General features: G+C 53.2%; 1 protein-coding gene across 5 annotated transcripts in view; it reads right to left on the reverse strand.

Annotated features, from left to right (window-relative positions):
- The window catches only part of RNF220 (ring finger protein 220), a 234,427-nt gene that overhangs the window by 64,792 nt on the left and 145,745 nt on the right, over positions 1–23,890 (reverse strand). For all 5 annotated transcript variants that reach the window (XM_076340347.1, XM_076340344.1, XM_076340348.1 and 2 more), the window contains one exon: positions 10,150–10,195. In XM_076340347.1, the coding sequence (XP_076196462.1) occupies positions 10,150–10,195 (46 nt within the window). The remainder of the gene's footprint in view (positions 1–10,149; positions 10,196–23,890) is intronic.

The following is a 23,890-nucleotide window of genomic DNA, read 5'->3' on the forward strand; positions in this document are numbered from 1 at the left end:
CGGTGCTAACGTGCCCTCCTCCGCCCCTCTAAGTGCCACTAAATCTCTCAATCGCTTTGCAAACCGCACTAAAGCTCTCAGCACCTTTGCAGTGCAACTACCTCTTCCTTCTGTAATGATGCTATTTATTTTAATAAGTAGCACAGAAAAAGAGGGCCTTTTAGAAGGTTAAAAAGATCAGTGATATTTGAGACCTAAGAAATCACTGATAAACTTCAAGTCAATAGTAGGTAAGTCTAAATTCTACACACGGTGAACTCTAGCGGGAAAATTTCTGCGGGAGTTTGACAGCATCTAAAAAAACATACACTGAGTTGCAAGTGAATTTTATTATTAGAAGAGTTTGAGGGAAAAATGCAATTTAAAATTCTAATTTAAAATATAAATTAGCTAAACTAGGCTAAATATAGCCCAATACATTGTAAAAAAATGTACAGTGGAAATGCAGCTCTCCAGATGTTTGTTTCTGAGAATCAGCTGGCAAGATTCGACAATAAATGACTGCTCAGATATGTGTATGTTTGCGAAGGGAAGTGTAGATATCATCTGAATTGGACAGGTCAAGTGTGGTGACAACATTATTAAAAAGCATAATACCTTGGAGAAAGGCAGGTATTCCAGAAACATTTGCCTCTGGGCTGAAATGAAACATGAAAAAATGTGCATTTTTTGGAAAGATATGAGCAAGTGGAAAAATGACTCAGCATACAAATCGGTTCAGTCAGGTGGATGCAATCCCCCGGGCTCGGACAGCTCTCCCGGTGAGAAAAGCATGGCAGCGTGGTTGGCGTGGGCACGGAGGGAGGGCACGCTCGGGATGGAGGCAGGGGAGGAGGATTTGGCATGCTGGGTTCAACCCCACGGGCACGAGCTGCCAGCCTTGCCACAAGGGCAAGAGCCGCATCCCTGTCTGCACTGCAGGTCTCTGCCATAAAACATGGCTCTACTGGCCGTGCAGAGACGTGATGTCCTGAAAGGGGTCACGGGGGAATTACCTACTGGGGTGCTCAGTTATCTCCCCGGGGAACGGTCCCTCCTGCCAACACCGAGGGCTGTGCTGGCCTCATCTCGGGGCTGGCACGCTCCTCAGCTCAGCCCAACGGGGATGCCAGGCGCTGGGAGGGCCAGCGGGAGCCGGTGGGGCTGGGGGCACGCAGCGAGGTCTGCCCCGAGACACCGGCCTCCGCCTCCCAGGAGAGAGATGGGCAGAGCAGGGGGTTCTCCTGCCTCACGTGTTAGCCAAACCCAACTGGCGATCGGTTTTGGTGAGCAGCTCATTTATTTCTGGAGAAGCCCTCTGATAACCATGCGAAGCAGAGTGCAGACCCCGAGCTCCTGCTGTTGTTTAGTTTCTTTATTTTCTCAACAGAGAACGAGGACCATTTCTGAAGAAGCAGGATTGCACATGTCCTACAAACTGGAGGGATGGAGGCTCAAAGCCTTCAGGTGTGACTCAGAACAACAGCCCTGATTGCAGGGGTGCTAATGCCCTTTCCCTCCTCTAATAAGCCAAGCACCCTGGAGCTGGGAGGGTTAAATCCGTTTTGTCTTCCAATGTATTCTGGAGAAGGGGAAAAAATACCCATCTCCCCATTCCTCGGCAACAGACAGACAAACCCTCCCCGCCTCCAGCTCCCCCCTCAGCTTCTGGTAGCTCTAATCCAATATTATTATGTGAAAAATGGTTGGGCTAGCTATGGAGACAGTAAATTAAACGTTATGTATTAGTTTTTAGCGTGTGGTCCCGGGAAGAACGCCGGCCCCATTTATTCCACAAACCTCCTGAGCACCATGGCGATGACCTCTGGAAAAACGCAGGGCTAAACTAATCCCAAAGATGTCAATCTCGAGGCCTCTTCTACATACACTTGCAGTTTAGATTAATAAACTGTCTATTTTTAAATTGTGTGCAAGCACTTCAATTCTAAATACCTCGCCGGCATGTTAAACACAGCGTTAGAGATGCCAAGTCACACTTCCCCTTCACTCTTAGGAAACTTGACTTCATTTGTTTTTCTCATTTCCGTGCGCTGTGCCACACTTTGCCTTTCAGGCAGCCATGGGGGCAGGCAGGGATGCAGGCTCAGGGGCTAAGGGATTAGGAAAGGCACTCGCCATCAGGGTGACTTTCATTTCTGCATTAGGCCAGCCTCTCTGCCATCCCAATTTTGGCCTCTCTTTTTCCCAAATCGTTGTGTTGGGGCTGTTTCCCAATGGCTAAGTGGCGAGGATGCATGGCCACAGCATGCCAAGCTGAGGATTTGCTGCCCCCTGCACCCTCACCGCTCACTCCCACCCGGGTCCCAGCAAGCAGGGAAGGGGCAGTGATACGATCCCCATCCCTCTCTCGACCGGCATCTGGGAAGATGGCTGCAGAGAGAAAAGGCAGCTTTACACATGGCCTCGCAGCCCTCGTGCATGCCCACGCTGCAGGGCAGACCCAAATTCTGGCTTCCCACCCCAAAAACGCGGCGCTGGGTGCTCTGTGTGCAGACAGGCGTGCCGTACGGCTGTGCGGAGATGCTCCCTACCTCGGGAACCAGCCGCTTTGGCGTGGTGGGAACAAGCCTTGATGCTGAGATGTCCCTTTTCCCCCTGGGGAAAGGCCACCAGCCAGCTCATCCCCGCCTGGTTGCCAGTGCAGCCCAGCTCCCCTTCAGGGTGCGTCTGAGTGGGGCTACTGGGGAGAGGGCACCCTCCTCCCTCCCCAGTCCCCCCTCCCCTGGCAAACCACGGCTCCCAGCATCAAAGATGGAGCAAGGGCCTTGTGCAAGCGGCCGTGCAGCCTCATATTTCTTCCTCCCCTTTAAATCATCTCTCCATTGGGTAAAGGCACTCTCTGCGGAGGTTATAAACCCTGAGAGGATCAGCCTGAGCATTACACCTGGGGCAAGCTAAATAAAAAAAGGTCACTGGCGCTTTTTAAACATGGACAAAAAAGCAGTAAAATGTGTTTGGAAAAAAAAATCTGGCATTAAATCATGACTTTTTGCCTGGCTTGCCTCATTAAAAGTGGCCTTTTGGAAGGTAAAATTATCATTGTAAGTGATAAGATCTTTAAGAAAATAATTCACGGCTTCTTCACCCTTTAATATGATAGCCGCCACCGGCTAATTTTTTTCTTAATGGCAACGAGGCCATCAATCTTGTCCGAGCCATGTACTCCCTCCTTCCTCCTGCCCCTCCTGCCGTGCTGGGCAGCCATGGCCCCGCTCGGCGTTTCCTTCCCACCCCTTGCAGCCCAGCTGTGCCGTGCCAAGGGGAGGAGACATGTCCGGGTATATGGCTTTACCTGCCTCTGTCCGTGGATCTGGGCTCTCCCTGGGGATGCGGCACCGCAGGAAGCAGAGGCCGCCTAAGCCTTGCTCACACTGCGAGGTTCACACCCTGGTAGCTCCCGACACCCTCCATGGACCGTGCAATTCTGCAGAGCTGGGTTGCAGCATCTGCAAATGTTTCAGCGGTCTCATTGCAATTAGGAACAACGTATAGTTTACGTATTTAAATACACGGGCAGGTTCGGCATGAATCGAACGTGCATCATGCAGCTGGTGTGCCAGCTGCTGTGATCCCAGTCCATCACTCTCCGGACCTGCTCCTCCTTGCTCGGGCGGAAGAGCCACGGGCAGCTCCGAGGCGATGCTGGCAAGGGCACGCCTGCCAACACGCCGCCAGCTCCCGACCCACAGGTGCTCGAGGCGAGGGCTCGGGGCGGTGCGAGGGGAGGGGACGGGTGTCAGGGTGCAGCCGCCGGCCCGAGGAAATGGATGAAAATTGCCGGCACGCACCGCCCCCAGCCCTAAGCGCTGCCTCTTGCCGGCAGCCGGGGCAGGTGTCAGCGCTGGGAGAGCCCAGCCAGTGCCGCTGACATTCTGCTGCCTCTCAAGGCCAGTCATTTGAGAGTATTAAAGTGCTGGACTCCTGCTTTCTGATAGCCCTGGAAAAACACAGGGAGTCTATTTTTCTTAAACAATCCATCACAGCTGCTGTCAGCAGGACAAATACCCTAATCCTGCTTTTTATGTATCTATATGGCCTTTTTTATTTTTTTTTATTTTGGCACAAAGTGTTCCCTGCTTGATGCATTCAGCTTTAACTCTGCCATCTAAATAGGTACTTATCACTTAACATGGAGGTGATGGCTTGACATGTTTTCTGTCTCCTGCCCTCCCCTCCACGGTAGGGAAGCCGTCAAAGTGTTGCTAATAGCTGTTATCACTTGGGAACTGTAACCCGAAAGCAATGAGTGATACCAGGCCTTGCTGCGATTCTCCCCCTTAACTCTGCTAGCCATTTTTTTATGTTATTGCGGGAGGATCCCTGACACAAAGATGCTACTGTCAGAGCTGAGTTTCCTAGAAGCTTTCGGAGGGTCCACATTTGCTCCTGTGAAAGTTAGAGGTAAAATTATCTAGTGGCTTTTAGCTGGCAGAGATAAAGGTGGGATGGAGCTGGGGATGAAAGGCTTAAATGTGAGAAGGGTGTGAATAGTGAACAGAAATAATGGTATCAGCAGCTTCTGGCCTTTGCTGAAAGATTCCAGTGGTCCGCAAGCAGAATAAGCTTACAGAAATGTGAGCTACTGGTTTATTTCTGTGCATGTTACGGTCACACCTGGGATTGCAATCGAGCTCTGGGTCCTCTTGAGTGAGACACCAGCTACACGGTGGGGAAAGGGGTCCTTTCCAGCAGAACTGCCCACTGGGGATGGAGGGGAAAAGGGGTTTGGCCAAGGTCTGCCAGGGTCTGCCAGCCTGCCCGGCTCCCCTCCAGGACCACATCCCTCTCCGCTCCTCCTGCCGAACGCAGCGATTTGCCCCGGACTAATGGGAGGGCACAGCTGTTCGGCCCCAGGGGAGCGAGGGGCTTTGTTTGTTCATGGGGTAATTTGTTTTATGGAATAAAACCTGGCAGAGATATTTTTTGGAGTGGCTCTGGTATTTATCGCCCCGAACTGGCAGGGAGCACATCCAGCCAACACTCGTCCTAGGTAATTTCCCCTCCTTCACGTATCTGTGGGCTGTTCTCGTGTCCCTGGCTTGGCCATAGCTTTGCCACAACGCTCAGATTTAGCTTTCTAATCTTTCCTTGTAAATCACAGCTACAGAGGGAGGGGGCACAGATACGGTGAGTGACTTCTCCAAACCCCCCCAGAAAGTCAGTGACACAAGAGAAGGAGTTAAAACCCGAGGGCCCTAACACCCGTCCCCCGTTCCTACTGCCAGACATGATACGGAGAAGTTAAATGATTGTGCTAGAAATTTCATCTCGAGTGAGGCAGCTGGGAAGGGCTTAATACAGACATTCTGTCAAGGTTTAAGGCTCCAAATCTTGCTTGTTTCAAAGCTCTTTTTCCTTGGAGGGCTTTAGTGGTCAAATTTCCCTCTAGGTGCTGTAATTCTCTCTCAAACTGCTCAGTGAAGCTGTAAAATCACGGGGGTGGGTGGGGGAATCAAAGGGCTCTGGCACTGTGGCTCGGTTCCCAGCTCCGTCGGAGGTCTCGGAGCAGCGTGCTGGCCACCTGCCTGCAGGCACCCTCCAAGGAGCTGGGTGCACACCTAAACAAACCGTCCGCAAGCATCTGCTGGGCGTGGGAGATGGATTTTGTTCCTGGCTGCTCGCTTCAGTGTTTGCAGCAAGAGCCAGTGCACGGGCTGGACCTTTAGTGGGAAAGGCAATTTGCAGTCACGTATTAGGAAGCAGCAGTGGAAAGGGAATGCCGAACCCGCCACGAGAGCTGGGATGCTTCACAGAGCCCAGCCTCTTCCCTTTCAGCGTTCAGTACCAGCACTTTCAGAGAGGGTATAAGAAAGTTCAGTGGATGCTGTTAGGTGACAGGTAACAGTCTGCAGCTAATATCCTGAGATTTAGGGGTTGAGATCTCTCTGGGCAGAGATGATATTCCATCTAGATGATAGCCCGTGGAGGGAGAGCCATAGGCCAGACAGGCAGCGGCAAATAAGTGCTCTTAGGTAGCTAGAAGGACCTGGGGATGCTGACTCTCAGAGTTACTGCCAGCTGCTCAAGGAAGAGCAGGAACAGTCGGATTTAGACTGCTCATACACCTCACCAACATGGGTTCAACTCAACGTGTGCTCCTCTCCTGCACAACCCCTTGCAAGAGGCAGCTAAGGCAAGAGGGGAAAGGTAAGGGTGAAACCCAGGAACAATGCCTGGGGGAACTGCGTGCTGCTGACAGCTACCTACAGACTCCTGGGTAGCCACGAGCCTGGATAGAGCCCATGGTGTCCGTACACCTCTGCAAGATATCCCTGATGCCTGGCCTGCCTGAAACATGGCCTCTGGCCATGCTGGGGAGTGCTGCAGGGAAGCTCTGGGCTCACAGAGGTCTGGGGCATGGCTGGCTCAGACACACCTTCAGAAAGTGCCCTCCTAAATGGCTCTGGTGTTGGGTTTCCCTGTGGTGACCCAGGACAACAGTGAAAGGTTAGTGAGCAACGCCCAGCCCACACCGGTGAACGGGACCATGGAGCCATGGTCTCTAGCTCAGCAAGAGCAAGGACATCCTCAATCCCTTCCCATGGGCATGAAGCATCTGTTCCCACCAACATGGAAACTTCTCCTTGGTGAAGGATTTCTTTTCCCACCCCTCCTCTTCCTCCTGGTGTCTCAGACGTGTCATCAGAGAAGGATGCTACGGATGTCCAGGACTGTCCTTGAAGTCCAATGCCTGAGGAAAACCTTTCCAAGAGCAGGGCCGCTGGGTGTGCTTTCTGCAAAGGAGGTGGGCTTTCAGCACCTTTTTGCACCTCTGCCTTCTGCAAAGCACAGTCCAGCAAGAGCAAGCTGTCACCTTGACCTGTGGGGGCTCAGTGGGCTACCTGGCTCTCAGCAACATGAAGATCAAGGCACCAAAGGCTATCACAAGCCATGGGGTGAGCATCCAAGCTTGCAATCAGAGACATGAACTGCAGCTGGGAGGAGACAGCACTGTTCCCCTTGCTGTCCGCAGGCCACGGGACTTCCTGAAGACACCAAGCCGCTATCTCAGGCCCTTCTCTCCAGCCAGAGGCTGGCAGAGCCCAGCTTGCTCTCACCAGCTTTCCTAAGTAAATGGCAGTCAGGCTTGGATAGAAATCTCATCCTGAGGCTCACTACACAGGTTTGTCATCTCCTTGTCCAAGTGGCTTGTCCACACTGGCATACCACCATCGATTGGGCTTGGTCACTAACAGAAAGCAAACGAGGATCCTGAATGCTGCGGAGCTATTTGGTGCTCAGCGCTGCCCTCTGAGCTGCCTTCGCAGAGAGGGAGCCCAGGCAGCGGGCAGACATGTTGGCCAGAGCCCCCCAGCTCGCAGCCCTCGCTTGGCCATCACTGCCTCCGTCGGCTCCGATAATAGAAGAACCTGATACAATAATCCTGCATTCATCACATCCCATGTTGAGTGATTGGATTTTCTTTGACATATTGCCATGAAAATTGACCCAATGCAGTGAGTGACAGCTCTTCAGGGGCAGGAAAGCGGTGAGCAAGGAATATGCGTTTACATCTGGGCTTTTATTGCCAGGAGAGATGTTTGCCGGGGCAACGGCAGGGAAGGGATGGGAGCAGAGCCAGGAGACAGAGCATGGGGGCAGTTAAATCCCCTGCCCCCAGAGCTGCACCCCAGGAAGAGCCTTAAGCCAGCACAGAAGCAGCGACAGCCCATGATAGTATATGCAAAGGCCCTAAATGAGTCCTAAAGTGGACTTAAAGCCACCAGTGACCACAAAGGTAACACCTTTGGTAACACCAGCCTGCACCCACTCTAGTTCCCATGTCCCTGAGTGGAACCAGCCTGCCCCTGCCCGTGCTGCCAGGGGATGCTCCTGAGGGATGGGGAGGTGCAGCCCCTTTTTCCCACTGCTGAGCTGCTGGAGCTGCCGGCCCTGTTGTTGGCACTGGGAGAAGGACCGGCCAGGAAACCTCACGGCAGTCCCCACAGTCCCTGTGACTCCTTCCACCGGTGCCCAGGATGGAAAGCGGCACAGGTCCCGTCTCTTCCCAGGCAGTGCCTGCCAGACCTCCAGCGATGCCTGGGTGCCTGGGTATGGGCTGCAAGCCCACCCAGGGGTCTGTCCCCCATCCCTCCTCCTGGGACCCCTGTTAAGGGTGGCCCAGAGGCCCAGCTTTGTCCCCAGCAGGACTTTCTCAGAGGGACTTCACATCCTGATGGGCTATTCCTACCCCATGTTGCAGACGCTCAGTAGCCACAAAGGGAAAGAGCAGCCTTCATCTCCCCACCACCCTCCTCCTCAATCCCATGCAGTTACAAAGGAGCCTTTAATACCAAGCTCAGGTGAAGGTGACAGCGTGTGCCTTCCCATGCCACACAGGACTTGTCTCCCAGCAAAAGCCACCTAGAAATAATGAATCCTCCTGGGCTGAGAGGCTTTCAAGCTCTCTGAGAAGGGAATGAAAGATTTCCTGATTTCACCCTCTCCCTCCCTGCTCTCCTGGCTTCTTGAAGTTAATGTTCTTAGTCCCAGACGTGACGGGCAAAGGGAAAAGATCCATGTGGTGACAGGGGACGATTGATCTCTTTTACATAGAACGACACTCCAGTCCCAGTTTAATCCCCTCGCTCAAGGCAAATGGGATTCTTTGTCAATGGAAACTTCAAAAGCCCGGCCCTGCCGTGAGATGGACCTTCTTCTTTATCTGGTCTCTGTCAGTCACTTGCTGCATTTCCCTCCAAACAGCTAATCTGTCTTTCTAGCCGTCCTTGTCCCTCGCAGGCGATGTGTTTGGGACCGCTGAGTTATCTACACTCAGACCTGATGAGGAGGGAAAGGGAAGCTTGCACAGTCCAGCTGCTTTCATTTTGCGGGTGCCCTTTCCAGCTCCTTCGAGACATCCCAAGGCAGCCTCACGCTCCGTGGATTATTAACGGTGGGTGGGTTTGGGGATTGCTTTCTGCTCTGCTTGTTTTTCAAGGGAGAAATAGTCAGGTCTCCGGTCTCCTCCCGGTCTCCCCTGGGACAGGGCACAGGAGACAAGGATAGTCACGCAGGAGATGGGAATGCCAAAGGTGTGGAGCATTATGGAGTATCACCACGATCTTTATTTTCCCTTGTGGGGCTTGGGAAATTGTTGGGTTGACCTGGGAGGTGTCCCTGCCTGCCGGCAACTTGAGTCAGCACGGTGGCTCCCCAGCCCCTCGCTTGGTGAAGCAGACAAGGTGTTTATGTGCTTGGCAAGACACCCAGCCCGAAGGGGAAAACCTAGAGCTGAAATGTCAGTCTCCATTTCTGACATCACATGCCAAAAACAACCCAAAGCTTCCAGAAGAAAAAGGAAGAGTGAGACTTGAAGTCGATTCTATTAAAACAAGCATGAAGACTTCTCCTGGGAGAGATGCCCTGCACCTCCCTGGAAGCCAGGAGCCTCCCTGGCTTGGACTGTGTCACCAGAAGCGTAGGAGAGTCTGGACCACTTGCCTTTGCCTGCCTTGGGGAGCACAGCGTGGTTTTCAGAGGCCGTGCAATGCCCTGCTTCCCTGCAGTGCTCCCTGCCACCCACTTGCCTGCCCAATCTCTGGTCCTTCCCACTGCCGTATCATATGAAGTCCAGCTAACAGCAATGCTAATTAGTAAATGACACCCTTTGCAGTGATGCCATGATGCTCTGTGCATTTTGTATTTTTGCATTCTGAGCCAAGGGGATGGGAGGTGGGTCCTGGGGAGGGGGATGCAGCCGAGACGGGATCTTTTAGTGATTTGGGCTCCTTCTCGGGTGTGCTTCACTCCCCCTGAGGCATTCCCACTCCCCTCTTCCAAAGCTGGCATATGGCTCTGGCTCCAGGAACTCCCGCACATGATTTCCCAGGCTGAGCTCAGCCTGCGTGTGATCAGCTCTCATTAGCTGTCATTAGACACAATCTGGAGTCCTGCAGCCCGCCGGGTCCTTCAGCTCCACTATCCCTCGGCTGCACGGGGAACAAGAGAGCCCCTGTGGGGACTTGACCGCTCCAGCCCAGCGGGTGTATGGGGACAGGAGCATCCCCGAATGCTGGCTGGCCCCCAAAGCACGGCCACCTTCCTGGGGGACGCCGAGTAGCAGGACAGGGAGCGGGCTGTGAAGGCAATGGGGTGTAAAGAGCATCCCTTGGGGGGGGAAAAGTGTGCTGAGTTGTGCCCACTTACCTTGGGGGTGCCTGCTGCCATGGCATCCTTCAGGATGGAGCTCTTGCTGCCAAGAGAGAAGAGAATGGGGTCAGAGTCACAAAACCGCTGCAGTGGGCAAGGGGGGAGCGCTTTGAGGGATCTCACGAGGTCAAATAGCAAAGTGCATGGCTCCCCTTCCCCGGACCAGCGAGAGCCTCCTCACCCTGACCAGAGGGGCACGGAAAGGAGGGCAGCGCCGACTATTTCTCCAGCTGGAATAAAATGGTCCTACGAGTGGAACCCCCCCAAACCCAGACACATGATGCAGAGTCAAATCCTGATTGTCCCCCTCCTCGGGGGATTGCACAGCTCCTCTCCCAGCCCTGGGGAAAAGCGGAGAGCAAGCCTGCAGGGTTGCTGGGAAGAAAGCCAAGGAGAGGGGCATAGAGGTGGTGGGCCCTGTGTAGGTTCAGGCACAATAAAAAAAAGGAGGGAAGGAAAGAGACGTGATTAAATCGGCGTAAGAGCAAGGGAAAGAAGATCCCCTCTGCTCCAGCTCCACCTTGGAGGCAGCAGCTCTGCCGGAGGCTGGAGTGATTTGTTAATTCAGCTTGTTCCCCATTTAGCAGGGAAGGAGGTCCCCGCCACTGTGCTCCTCCTCGCCTGCCCTCACCAGCGGGAGATGCTATAGATTTAATAACACCTTCCCCCCTCCAGACAGGTTAAACTTGAAACAATTACATATCAAAGCCAACATGGCGGGGAGGCCTGCACTGTAATTTTTTGGTTATTAAAGTAATCTCTCTCATGTAAATTCTCCCGCTAACATGCTGCAAACAGCATTAGGAAATAAATTATTTCCCCATGATTCGATTTGTCAATGCAAAGCACCTGCAGCAGGCAAAAGGCTCTTGAAATATGTTGCCAAGCCCAGTGCCTGTGCTTGTAAGTGCACGCCGGTGGGGTGGCTGGCTCCCAGATCCCCATAGCCCCGGGGAGATGATGGATGGGTGGGCGGAGGGGGGAGGTTAGCCGGGGGAGGCGGAGGTTGGGGAAGGAGGAGGAATGGAATTGTGTTTAATAACAAAATTTGTATGCAAGCCTGCATCCCAGGCTAAGGATGAGTGATCGGCAGCCAGAAAGTATTAAAAAGCCTCGCTAAACAGATGCTGACAATAGAACAAGACATATCAAATCAGATCTACTTCAGAAACATTAATATACACACGCACACATGCTCGCCCGCGCGCGCGCACCCGGCTCCACACACCCGCGCCCCTTTCTTCTCAATCACAGCAATATGGGAGACATCAATAAATTTTTATGAGACTTTTAGAAGATCAACACGGTACTAGATGTGACAAAAAAGCAATGTGCCTGTCATGTTCGCTTTGTCGGGGACACTTTAGCCCCAGATGCCGAGCTGCAGTGGCAGCGGGGAGAAATTGAATTTGGCTGGCTTTAATCTGCCTTGATTTGGCAGATGGCTGGGTGTTATGAAATGAGCAGGGATGGAAGAAGGTGTTTTCTCCCGGGGCTATGGTCCCCCTCCTCTCCCAGTGCCACCGCCCTCGCCCCCCACCCTGAAACAGGGGGAAACATGCACTTATCCATTGCCATCAGGTCACCCCAAATGTCGCAGCTCCGCTCCTGGAGCAAGTGGCTGTGGTTCCCGGGGGACCACCGGTCAATGGGCTTGGGCATCGCCTCCCTCGCAGCCCCCCTTCCCTGAGGGGACGTGCTGCCGGATGCTTGCTGGGGGGTGCAGGATGCCCCCCATGCCCCGTGTCCCAGGTCTGTCTCCCCTGCTCTCGGGAGGCGGCGGGGAGCAGAGTCAGTCCCCGCTGCTCCCGGAGATACAGCCCTGGCACCACCTCCAGCCTGCGCCCGAACGCGTGTGATGGGAAGGATTTCCACCCCCTCCCCACCTCCAGCGCTACCTTGAATTTCTCAATCACCCGAAGTGTGAAACAACTTTTTTTTCTTTTATAATCCAAACACCAGGTTAAAAAAACCAAATCATTTCCTCCCTTTTCTTGTTAAAGGTGTTTAAAATTATTCCTTTTTGAGGGAAAGAGTAAGAATCTCATTAATTCCTTGCAGAAATGGTGTTAGCGCCAGGAAAATGCAGTTTTCAGGATGAGAGTCTCTCTGGTCAGCCAAAAGGCCAAGCTTCTGCCGTTGGGACTGACGGGGAAGGAAACTGATTTAGATAAACTCTGCCAAGTTATTTTATTCTTCATTTGGAGGATTATTAAGAACCACCACGCTCCTTGCGATTTAGCCCCACTGTATTGCTAATAAGAGTTTGCAATTTGTTTTTATTTATTTCCAGAGATGGGTCAGGAATGGGCACAAGCCCTGGTCATCCAAGTCGCAAGACCCTGCAATTTAAGGGTGCTTTCCTTCATGCCGCTAACCAACCCCCTGATTTACAGCGGCTGCAGCCCCCTGCGCCTCTTAAGGATGCCGGCAGTGGGCTGAGAATCGAAAGGCCATCAGCAAAGAGAAACCTTCCCCTCCATAAACACCGCAGACAAATTAAAAATGGTAAAAGGGAAATCAAGACCTTTAAAGTTCAAACACTTTTCGGTGCCTTTTAAAGTTTTTTCGCTCTAGGCCCTCGCAGAGAGCACAATCTTTGGAGACCTTGGGATTCTCTTTAATCACCCAGCCAGGCTGCAGTGGTCTGAAATGATTACACATTTACATAGTAATAACCCCAACACTCCCCACATTATTTCATGGCTAGCATATTTCCACCCAGCGAGTGATCCATGTGTTTTAAATTATAACCTGTACATAGGAAATTAGTTACTAAGTACGATATTCACGGGCTCGTCTGACACTTCTAATTAAGGTGATTTACACAGAATTATCCTACGAAATAAAAAAATGGTGTTTTGCTAGCTAATAAAATATAATTACTACCCACTTTTATAAGTTACAGTTAGTTTTAATCTATTTGGGGAATTGTTTATCTAGTTCATTACAGCAAAACAACTTCTTTCCCTTTTAGGCAATCCTCCCAAAGTACCAAAGAAGACAAGAAATGCCCTGGAAAGACCCAGCGATTTGGGCAGCCTCCTTCTCTCTTTCCTGATGACTTTGCATTTCTGAGCGATACGAGGCTGCTTCCTCGCTGGTTCCCTTTCTCGGGATTGCAGCACCAGTTCTGGCCGTGCATTCGTGCATCCCCACATGTTTGGGTGCCCTGCGTCTCTGTGGAGACAAAATAAGGTCCCTGCTCTGGTGCTGCTGGAGGGCTCTGCTCAGCCCTGCAGCTGTGTCACCCGTTAAGGTTAATGGGCGCTGCACGGCCAGGTCCCACACGCCCCAGGGCACTTGCCAGAGACCCATTGCTCCTCTATATTAGGGCACATCAGCTTTAAGGGGAACATTTACTCTCAGCAAGGCCCTCCACAATGAAAGCAAGACTCAGGCTATACTACAGACACGCAGATGTCTTTTGAAGCTAGGCAGGGATTTGGTTAGGAGCATCCCCAGATGCAACTGGGAATCCCCTGGCATCTCCCTGAGAGCGCCCCAAGGGGCTGTTCAGACCCAGCACTTCAGCTGTGATGTCCCAAAGGGCAGCTCAGCATGCCGAATACGTGCCCTCCTTACCCACAGTCTTGGGGCTTCTTTACCCCTACCATGGTTGCTGTTACACACAATGACCTTCAGGTTTATTTATTCTTTTTGTTATGGTCCTGCCTTTTGGGGTGTGCTTGCCATAGGGAAAAAAAAAAAAAGCAACATGCAGGGAGCGGTCCCTTATCATCCCCGTGAACAGAAGCTGCTGCTTCCCACATGGAGAACCCAGGGCATGAGATGAAGACTAAGTGACCTGATTGCGTTTTACCATGAGCAAGGTGGCACTTCTCCTTTTCCTTTAAGGCTTTGCTCTTGCAAGCTGTTGTAGGAATCTCAGCTTTCCTCCAAAAGAAAAGAGAAGTTTTCTGGGTGCCCGAGTCAGGAGACAAGCAGAAGCCCTGAAGGCTTGCTCCCCACGGCAGATGCCTTGTCAGCCGGGCAGAGGACCACGACCTAGGGTGTGCTCTTGGTGCCCAGAGCCCACCAGATGCAGGCAGGGCTCTTGCTGACCCCCCAGCCCAAGCAGAAGCCTGGTGCCAGGCAGCTGCCCCAGGGAAGCAGGGCAGGAGCCTTCCTCCTCCACGCTCACCGCAGCACACACACAGACTGTGCCGGCAGCGGGGCATCACCTCATCATCCTGGAGCAAGGCTTGGAAAGCTTTGTTGTAACTGTAGCTACAGCTCAAATGTTTGCCAATGTAAGGAGACGGAGAGATAGAGATGTGCTCAGAGGGACAATTTGGGCACAGAGCAGTGACAGGACTTGCCTGAAGTCTCAGCGCAGCAACAACAGGGCCAGTAACAGCCCCAACACCGTGCTTCAGCCTACCGCAGCTGCTTGGGCTCCCCAAGCATGTTCAAATGAGATTTCTGCAGAGCCCCCCCCCCCATGGCAAGGCAGGACTTATGAAGAGCATCCATCAAGGAAGGGCTGAGCTCTGTACCTGGTACAGCAGCCACTCCCCAGGCACACTGCCCACACGTAATTAATAACAACTGCAAGAGAAGAAGTTCCTTGAGTTCGGGCAGCTACAGTTGTTTGTGCTCATCCCTTAATGACATTGCAGCCAGAAGAGGTTTAAAGAGGTGGTAAGAGGGCTGCTGCCATGCAGCTGGTGTCTTCCAGCTCTGCAACTCTTCCACAGAACAACTCTCAGCAGCCCTCTGAATTTGATGGGCACCAGCCAGAGCGCATGCAGCTCCCACATGAGATCCCGCAAAGCCAAAAGGTTTCTACAAGCTGTGGCCAACTGATGTATTTCTTAAAAAAAAATAAAAATCCAGTGGAAACAATTTATTTTTAGCTGCAGGACTTGTGGCTCAAACACGCAGCCTTGGGACGGGAGCCCCGGCAGCCGAGCAAGCTGCCTGGAGAGCCGTGCGGATAGGAACACCAGCTGTAAATAAGCAGTCACTGGGTAGAGAGGGAATTGGATTTTTCTGAACGCCAGTTTAAATAAGTGGAAGTGTCACTTGAAGCCTAAATAAGGAAATGGGAATTTGATTTTTTTTTTTTTTTAAAACTACATGAAGCCAAATCCTCACCTAGCTGCAGGTGACAGCCCCCGGCGCGGCCAGGCGTGATCCATGCTGTCAGGGGAAGCACGCCAGGATTTTTAACCTGCTGTGGCTCCGCTAGCGGCACCTGCTCCAAGTGCTGCTTAGAAGATCTCCTGCATCCAATGATGGGGAAAAGGGCCGAGTGATGGTAAAAATTGCCAAAGACTAGAAACGCTCTGCACCTACAGTCCCAGCTGTGCTTCCCAAATGCTCCCCCACTTAGTATTTGTGAGACCTCAGTGGCCAACACGGTCAGCTGTGACAAACGTGACCCTGCAGGGCAGCCACCCGCCTCCCCCAAAGAGATGATTCTGCAGCAGAAATGCAGCAGGATCATAAAACACTGGCGTGACCGGACCGCGCTAAAATCCCCTATTTGCTCTGTCCTGTTCACACCCCCAGCTCTTTCTCCCCTGCTGGGGTTTTTCTTTATCAACCCCTGGTACCCCATGCCCCTGCCGGGAGCCCCTGCTCAGAGCGGGCAACAGGTTTCTGGGTGAGGATGAGATGGTCCACATGTGTGGGGTGAAACAGGAGGCTGGGGTGGGAGGGTTGTTTCATTTCTCTCTCACTATTTGAAAAGGAGGTGGCTGGAAAAATAAAGAGAAAAGTCGGAGGGAAAGGTCACGCATTAGATTGATCTGGGGGGCTCTTTGCTACCGTGGCTGTAATGACTGTTTAATTGTTCCCAGCTCACGTGGCAGTTCAGAAGAGGCTCCGCAGAAGGCATGCATTGCTTAAGGGCAAATAACTGACCGAAGATTTATTTCTCACCCTTGGGTTTCCGTGCATCCCTTCCCAGGGCTCCCGCTGCCCTGACAGTCAGTGGCAGAGGAAGGCTTTGCCCGCTGAGGACCCAAACCCCAGCCTGCCAAACACCAGCCCTGGAGTCAGGGAATGGGCTGTGGGTACCACAGGTCTGAAGGCACTTCAAGGAGCGTTCATAGCACTTTCAGGGCACTGCATGAGTGAGGGGATACATGACCCACAAATTTTCTCACCTGCTGTGCTACCCTGGAAGCCCTGACCCATGAGAACTGCTCTCACCCACGGATTATGGGCAGTACCCTCTGCCTCCCCTGGGGTCTGCCATGGGAGGGGAGGAATGGGGCATCTCTAAGCAGGACAGGCAGCTGTATGGCTTGTGCTGTCTCCGCTGGAGAAGCTGTGATGAAGGGTCCAGGCTGCTGTCATTGCCACCCTCTGAGTTCATGGGAGGAAGCTGGAGGGTCTCTCTTCCCTTTCTGTCCACGATTAATCTGACACAGCAAGGGGCAGGGACACAAATCAGAGAGGGGGGATGAAAGAGGATAAATCCATGGTATCAGCAGCACCACATTTGCTAGATAATAAACAGACTCCTCTCCTCATAAATTTCCCTCTGTTTCCCCCACGGTTCTCTGCCACTGACACCGGCAGGCGCGGAGCTGGGCTGCTCCTGGCCTTTCTGGTGTCCTGGCCAGTGGGGAGAGCTGTGGCTCTGCCGGCGAAGCCTGGGACCCTCCACCCAGGCTGGCATCCTTCACCCCCTGCACACATCAGGGTGTAGCGGGGGCAGTCGGACAGCACCGCGAAGCCCTATCCAAGCTCATGGGCTTTAGACAGTGCATGGGACACCTGAGCTGACTGCGATGAGGTGATCCATACCAGCATGTGAAGTGGCTGGGAGAACCACTAGAGACACCAGGCACTCTTTAATTGACTTGGTATTTCCACTCTCCATCTCAGTGCCCCCAGGTGTGGCTTGTTCTCTCTCCCTGCCCCGGCACAATGCTGTTTCCTCACTCCTCATTTCGGCAGCAGCCAGCTCACCCACTTCTCTGGACTCCACGAGGGGACGTGACCCTGTTAGCTGCCTCGTGGTGGCAGGTGGCCCTGCGCCCTGCTCGGGTATCACCGAGAAGCTGACAATTCCAGGCAGGTTTCTCTGGTGATGGAGTGTGTTTGATTTAAATCTGGCAGGAGTCACACTGCTGGAGAAAGCTTTAGGTGATGCCACTTCCCACACACCTGGAGATGTGTCCGTGCCTGAATCTGGACACCCATGGCCCCGGAGCTGAGGTCCCACACTGAACACCGCTGCTGTGGGGTGGCATGGGATGCTCTGCTGCTGCCGTGAGGCAGGACCCACTCCCTGGGGGTCTCAGGGCAGAGCAGGGTGCAAACGACTGCTCCTGTGCTCCAGCCCCCGGAGCAAAGTGGCAGCTCCCAAGCACTGGCCCTGCCCCAGCAGCCTGGTTTTGCTGGGGGACGTTGGCTGCGGGGCAAACCCTGGATGCTGCACGCGCTGTGGGAAGCTGCCGTTCGGGTACCCAGATGCTCAGTGCTGGGGTTGGGTCTCTCCCTGGAGCAGCTGGGCTTGGAGGCTCATGCGTGCCGGGACTCGCACACGGGGAGAGCATCGGGGAGACATCTCAGGTAACGAACTGCTTGGTTGAACACCTTGGGGGTGCCAGGGCCCTCCGGGAAAGCCCCGGGGAGCCCCGGGCTGGCCGGCCACCTTCCCCATGGCCCGGGGAGAGGGTGCTGCAGGGGAGGTACCCAGTCCCGCCTCGCAAAGCACTGTCAGGCACTTAATAGTACCTGTCCCCACCATCTCCCTGGCCTGGATTTATGCCTTGAGGGGTCACCTCTGGCGAGACTCTAATAACACGACTTTATTAGCTTTCTTGTTCCTTCTTTAAGATACAGTAGCAAGGGGGGAAGGAGGGCAGCAGCACCTCGGGAAGGAGCGGGGGGCATATGGATAGCAAGCAGCTGCCCTCGCGATTCCCCTTCTTGGTGACAAGGGGGAGAGGGAGAAAAATGATGCTCCCTCGAAATTTATCATGCACCCAATTACAATGTTAATTGGCAAGTCCCTGAAATCAATTAATTCGCAAATTTTTTTCAATTAAAAATTAAGATAAATCATAAAATGTTATTAAGCAAAGGCCAAACTCCGTGAACTTTTTTTTTTTGTAGGCATCTCGGGTTTTTTTTAATTTAAATAAAAAAAAGAGCTGTGTTGCCAAAGCCAGATGCCCTTGAGTGCCTTTGCTGAAGCGCAGGGGGCTGTCATCAGCAGGACTGGGCTGAAGACAGATAAAAAAATATCGACCAGTCGGACACACTGCTTCTGGTTTATTGATCAGGCGGGAATTTAACTTGCTGTGCATATCCACCGTGTCAGCAAGGGCCACGGGCGAAATTAAAAGTACTTGGCTTGGAGATGTCGCCTTGATACCGGGGGGGGGGGTGGGGAGAGAGGGAGGGGGGGGAAGAAGAGGGGGAGAAAGGGAAGAAAGGAAAAGAAGAAGGTGGAAAAAGAAGAGGGGAAAAGAAGGAAGAAAAAAGACAGAGAGAAGTTGAGGAGCAGGAGGTTGCAATGCCTGCTTTTCCCGACTGCAATCTCACTTGTTGGCCAGTGCTCCTTGCCCTCTCTGGAGCACCCTCAGGTGTCTACCACATGCAAGGAAGGGAATCAGCATGTATTTTGATGGGGCTTTGGAGAAGAAACCCTTCTCGCTCAAAAACGTCTCTAATCTCACTCATTCAGAGGCTGGGGGACCTGCAGTGTTCGCTGCACAAGAAGTCTGCCGAAGTACCTGGCCATCAAGTTAAAGTCCCCAGGCATAAATCGAGGAGACCAGAGGCAAGAGCCATGACCCCGATGTGACATATGACAACAGAGCTAATTCGGGTTTTACACGCTCTATTTATCCTGCCGGGCCTGGCAGCGCGGCAGCTCACCCTTCCCAGAGCAGCTGCCCGCGCTGGCCCCAGGAAGGTCTCCTCCAAGGACCCTTTGGGACAACACAGCGCTCAGCAGATCCTGCTGAAATGAAGCAAACCCTTGCCTGGGGCAGTGTGAGGAGCAGCCATATTTAAACACAGGGTTCCCTGAGCAGGAGAGGGGTCAGAGCCACATCTCATAACTTGCTCTGGGTCCTTATCCTGACCAGGAGTAACACAGAAAGCCCCTGTCGTTTGGGCATGCAGGGACCACAGGGATGGTGTGCTTCTCTCCTCGTCCATCAGCAGGAGTCTCCGGTGCAGACTCTGGGGGGGTTAGCATGGGATGACTTTAATCAGAAAGACCACAAAACACTGGGAAAGCAACCTGTGAAAGGATGTGGAATCCAGGATGAGTCTCCAGATGCCTGAAGATATCTCTCAAAGACAGTGACCCTGCCTGGAGTGACCAGGCCATCTCCCAAGGTCCCACAGCCTTCATGTTTTAGCTATATCGTCAGCTTCCTCCTTATTCCTTATCCCACCAGGCCCGGAGCTGCCTCTGTCACCCAAAGAGAGCTACCGCTGTGCCTCTCTGCATAAAGAAACCTTGAGCTGAACCCCCCCCACAGCAGGGTGAGGATGCTCAGTGCGGTGCCAAGAACTGAGGCAGCACTTTCTGCTTCCGCCTCAGCTGCCAAGGGAGGGAGGATTAAGAGGAGTGAGAGGAAAAGAGCACATGTGCAAACGAGGGAGAGGAAGCTTCAGAGGGATGCTGAAGGAAGATTTAAGCCTGGGCAGAGATGCACTGAGAGCTGCTACAGGAGCTGGAGCTGCCACAGTCCCATGGTTGGCTCTTTTCCTCTGACATGAATCAAGGCTGCCTCCAAGAGTCAGGCTAAATCCCCCATCTGGGCCTTTCACCTGCTTTGAAACAGGCCTTCCCACTGTATCTTGCTCTGCCCTGACACTATTTGGCTGCCTCTTTGTGACAGCATCTTTGAGGTCACCAGAAAACAGCCCGCAGCACTTTCCATTTGCATCAAGGTGAGAGACCCTGGTGCCCTCTGTGTTCTGGGAAATGCTTTGTAATCAGAGAATCAGAAAAGAAATTATTCACGGACACACCAGAAAGGTCATTAGGGGAAATCAGTAGCTCCTGAGATGCTGGGTGCACAGGGATGTCTCCCCACGCTCCCGGTGCGGTGGCAAGGAGCAATGAGAGCTGCTAGCCCAGGCTGGGAACAGCCAACAGGTGGGCATGGGCTTCAAAACACAAATATGCTCAGATTAAGCATTCAATGCGAAGGAAAGAAAGGAAGAAAAGTGAAGAAAGGGAGAGTTTGCACAGCCATGGGGCACTGTGAGAGCACCGTCATCCCCCATCTGCCCACCTGAGCACGTCCACCCCCAGAGGCACCCGCCGAGCACCCCGGGCATCTGTTGTACCGCCATGCCCAGCCCCGGGATGCCATAGCACAGGGACAGGTAATACTACAACATGGCAGGAGGATACTGCTGGCTACATCTGCTAAGCTTTGAAACCCCTTTAAATAGGGGGAAAGAGCTGAGATAGTCCTGTCTGAGCTCGCACCGTCCTTCAGCTGCAAAAGCAGGAACAGAGCCGGCATGGTCCAACACTGCTCCACCCTCTGGACCATTCCCCAGCTTTAATGATACACCTCATCCTTTTGGGGAGGTGAAACCACAGCTCTGAAGCATAGGTTTGCTGCTGGTAACGCAGGGAAGAATCTGCTACCTGTCACACAGGGAAATAAAAATGCCCCTTGCCAAATAATTTTTTTAGAAAGAGCACTGCATTTTCAAGAACAGATCATCTTAAAAGGCACATTTCCCAAACTTCAAGTGCTTGACTCAGCAACTGTAATATTTGTAATGTGACTTCCTAAGGTTTTTTAAATGGCCAATAAATGCCTCTTCCCCAAACTCCAGCCAGGGGCTCAGAAAGCACCGTAGACCCATTGGGGGCCATCAACTGAGGTGTGCTCCACAGCTCCTACTGCCTCCTTTCCCCCTCTTTTGTCCTCAAATTCATCTTCCCTCCCACCCCAAACTCAAACCATAACCCCAAACCTGCCACTTCTCCACCCAGCCTCCCCCATCATCAGCAGGTTGTCCTCTCTGGTCACTGCCTGGGGAGCAGCAGGCAGGGTTTAAGGGTCCCCCTGTGCATCACCACCTCCGCTCATAGTATTTACCTGCAGTGACAAATGCAGCGATACACTTGTACGTGCACGGGGATGTGTGTGCGCGCGCGCTTGTCCTAGGGGACATCCATGGGTACTGCTTGTGAACACTGTGCCCGCCTGCGCTCCCCGGGTGGCCCTGGGCTGGGGAAATGCGCCTGCAGCTGAAGCACCAGCCGAAGCTCGGAGCTGGGGCCATTGATAGCTCCAGAAAGAGTCTTACATTTCAGTGTGCTTTATTGCAAGCCTTTAATACGGATGAGGTGTAAAACAGGTGAATATAAATCGAGTGAGGATAGGAGACCTGCATCTAGTGCACAGACAAGCTTCAGGCACACGAGCCAGGAATATTCATGTATTCTGCAGGGACCAGCCTGGCTGGGGGCACAGGGCATCGGCGTACAGAGAGGGTAGCTGTTTTTATTTCTTATTTTTACCTTGGTGGCACTCAGGTGCTTAGCTGGGGACCGGTACCTTTTGCTCTCCGAGCTGTACATGCAGAGCAAGGAGAGCAACCCTTCTGCAAAGTGCTGTGGGGCTGCTGCTCGCCTGCCTCCCGCTCTCTGCTGCTTTGTGCTTGTGCTCTGTGAAGGTGAGCTACTAGGTAATTTCTCTTTGGAGGAGGAATACCAACAGTCTTGCCCGGCAAGAGTTAAACCCCATAAAACCAAGGCTTGTAGTTTTGTTTTCTTTCAATTTATACCCTTCACTTAAAGGGGGGGGGGGGGGGGGAGAAAGGAGGGGGAGAAAAAAGAAAGCCAGGTGACATATTCTAAGAGGGAGCACCGAAAACGTGTTAAGCACTTCAAAATCTCATATATTCAATCGGCCTCTGGCAAGACATCTGCCTAATGTTAGCGCTTAAATATCCTTTTCCATTTTACATGCATTCAAGTCTCATTTGAGCGAAATGAAACGGTATTATTAAAGGGAGATTTTGCACAAATGGCCTGAATTTGACATGTCAAGTTCAATGAGGCTTTTACATATGTAACACTGAGAAGGGCTCGGAGGCTGCCGGCTCTTGAAACAGCGCCAGTGGCTCAGAAATGAAATTTGCATTCAGAGAGCCTTGCCTCGCCGTGCAGAGCTGTGCACGGTGCTCGGCCGGACCCGCGCAGGGTGGAGGAGCCGTGGGGCGAGCACAAGCAGGTCTCTCCCTGTGCTTTGGGAGACTGGACACACCAAGAAGGCAGTAGAGCTAGAAACTCAGGTCCCTCATTCCCACTCAAGTCCGCTTTTTCAAGGGAAAGCTTGACCCTGCACCAGGGTTGGATCCTCCTGAGTGATGTTCATCACCAGTCCAATGGCCGGTGTCCGTCCCCTGGGCACGCACAGCCCCTTGGCATGAGTGGGTGCTGCCCTGTGGCTCAGCATGGCTCCTCCTGCCTCGCCGCATGGTGCTCCAGCTGGCTAGACCTTGAGATGTCCCTGCCCTGAGGCCCGGACAGTCATATGGGCACTGCCCGTGGGGGAGAAGAGCTGTCCGTGTCACTGGGGGATAGCAAACCCCATCCGCACCAGCTGAGAGAGGGGATGCATCAGGGTGGGTGGGATGCAACCCCAGGCTCCTGGTGAGCTGGGACCATGGGTACCATCATCCAGGTGGCTCCTACAGCTCCCTTGTATCTCAGCCCCAAGAAGCTCCTGTGATCAGCTGGAGGAATCCCTTGTCCTCCTTCCCTTCCTCTGCCCTCCTCCGAGTGATGCCAAGCTCCCCGGTCCGGCGACGCCTGAAAGCCCACATGAGCGCTCAATGCCTGGCAGAAGCGATGGCGCGGGGCAGCCCCTCCACCTTGCTTCTCCACCAGCCTCTCCCCTCCTCTTGATCAGGCCCTACAGCAGCATCTCGGCTGGCTCACTCTGCCACACAGCCCCACGGCCGTGCTGCCTCAGGGGACATCCCGGCACACGCGGAGCCCTGGCGCCACGGTGGGATCTGATGCGGTGCCCGCCAAGTCTCTGGTGCTGCAGGCTCAGCGGGCAGGAGGGGATCTGCCTTCCTAACCCCGAGCGCTGGAAATTTATGATTTTGTTGCAAATCATTAAGGATTATTAAAACTTAACAGCACAGGCCATGATTGGCTGCATCCTCTTTAAATTAAAAAAAAAAAAGGTCCTTGGAAAGCAGCCCCCCGGTTCGCTTCTCCCCATCAGACTGATAAGTAACAGCTGCTCAGCCATTTCGGTAACGAGTCAGTATTGGCAGGGAGCGGCCAGGGCTGCCGGTGCCCGTCACGTTTATAGGCCTACATTTTATTTTTATGTTTATTGGGTTATTTGAGATCATTATTAGTTTCTCTCTCCTCTTGTTGATGTGTTCTTGCTCCCGGCTCCTCCAGGCGGGAAAGGTGGGGGAATGGGAGATGGGGCCACCTGCTAGACTGAGCCGCCCCGCCGGAGCCGGGCAGTGCGCAGGAGCTCGACCCGCTCGCGTCCCGCTGCCCGCTGTTGCTGCCCGCTGTTGCTGCCCGCCCTGCCTGCTGCTGCTGCTGGCTGGCCCCCGCATCGCTCCCCTCCGGGACCGGGAGAGACCGTCCCTGTGCAGAGCTGCTGTGTTACAGATTAGCCTCCATCGCCTGAATCCATCGACTAGATTGAACGTTATCTATCACACTATGGAGGGAGTCGTTATTTAATAATTAATAAAGACCTCTGATTCTTCTTCGCTGCCTGTGTGGCCGAGCAGAGCGGGCCAGGGA

This window comes from Aptenodytes patagonicus, chromosome 5 (genome assembly GCF_965638725.1).
Source record: "Aptenodytes patagonicus chromosome 5, bAptPat1.pri.cur, whole genome shotgun sequence".
Classification (NCBI taxonomy): Eukaryota; Metazoa; Chordata; class Aves; order Sphenisciformes; family Spheniscidae; genus Aptenodytes; species Aptenodytes patagonicus.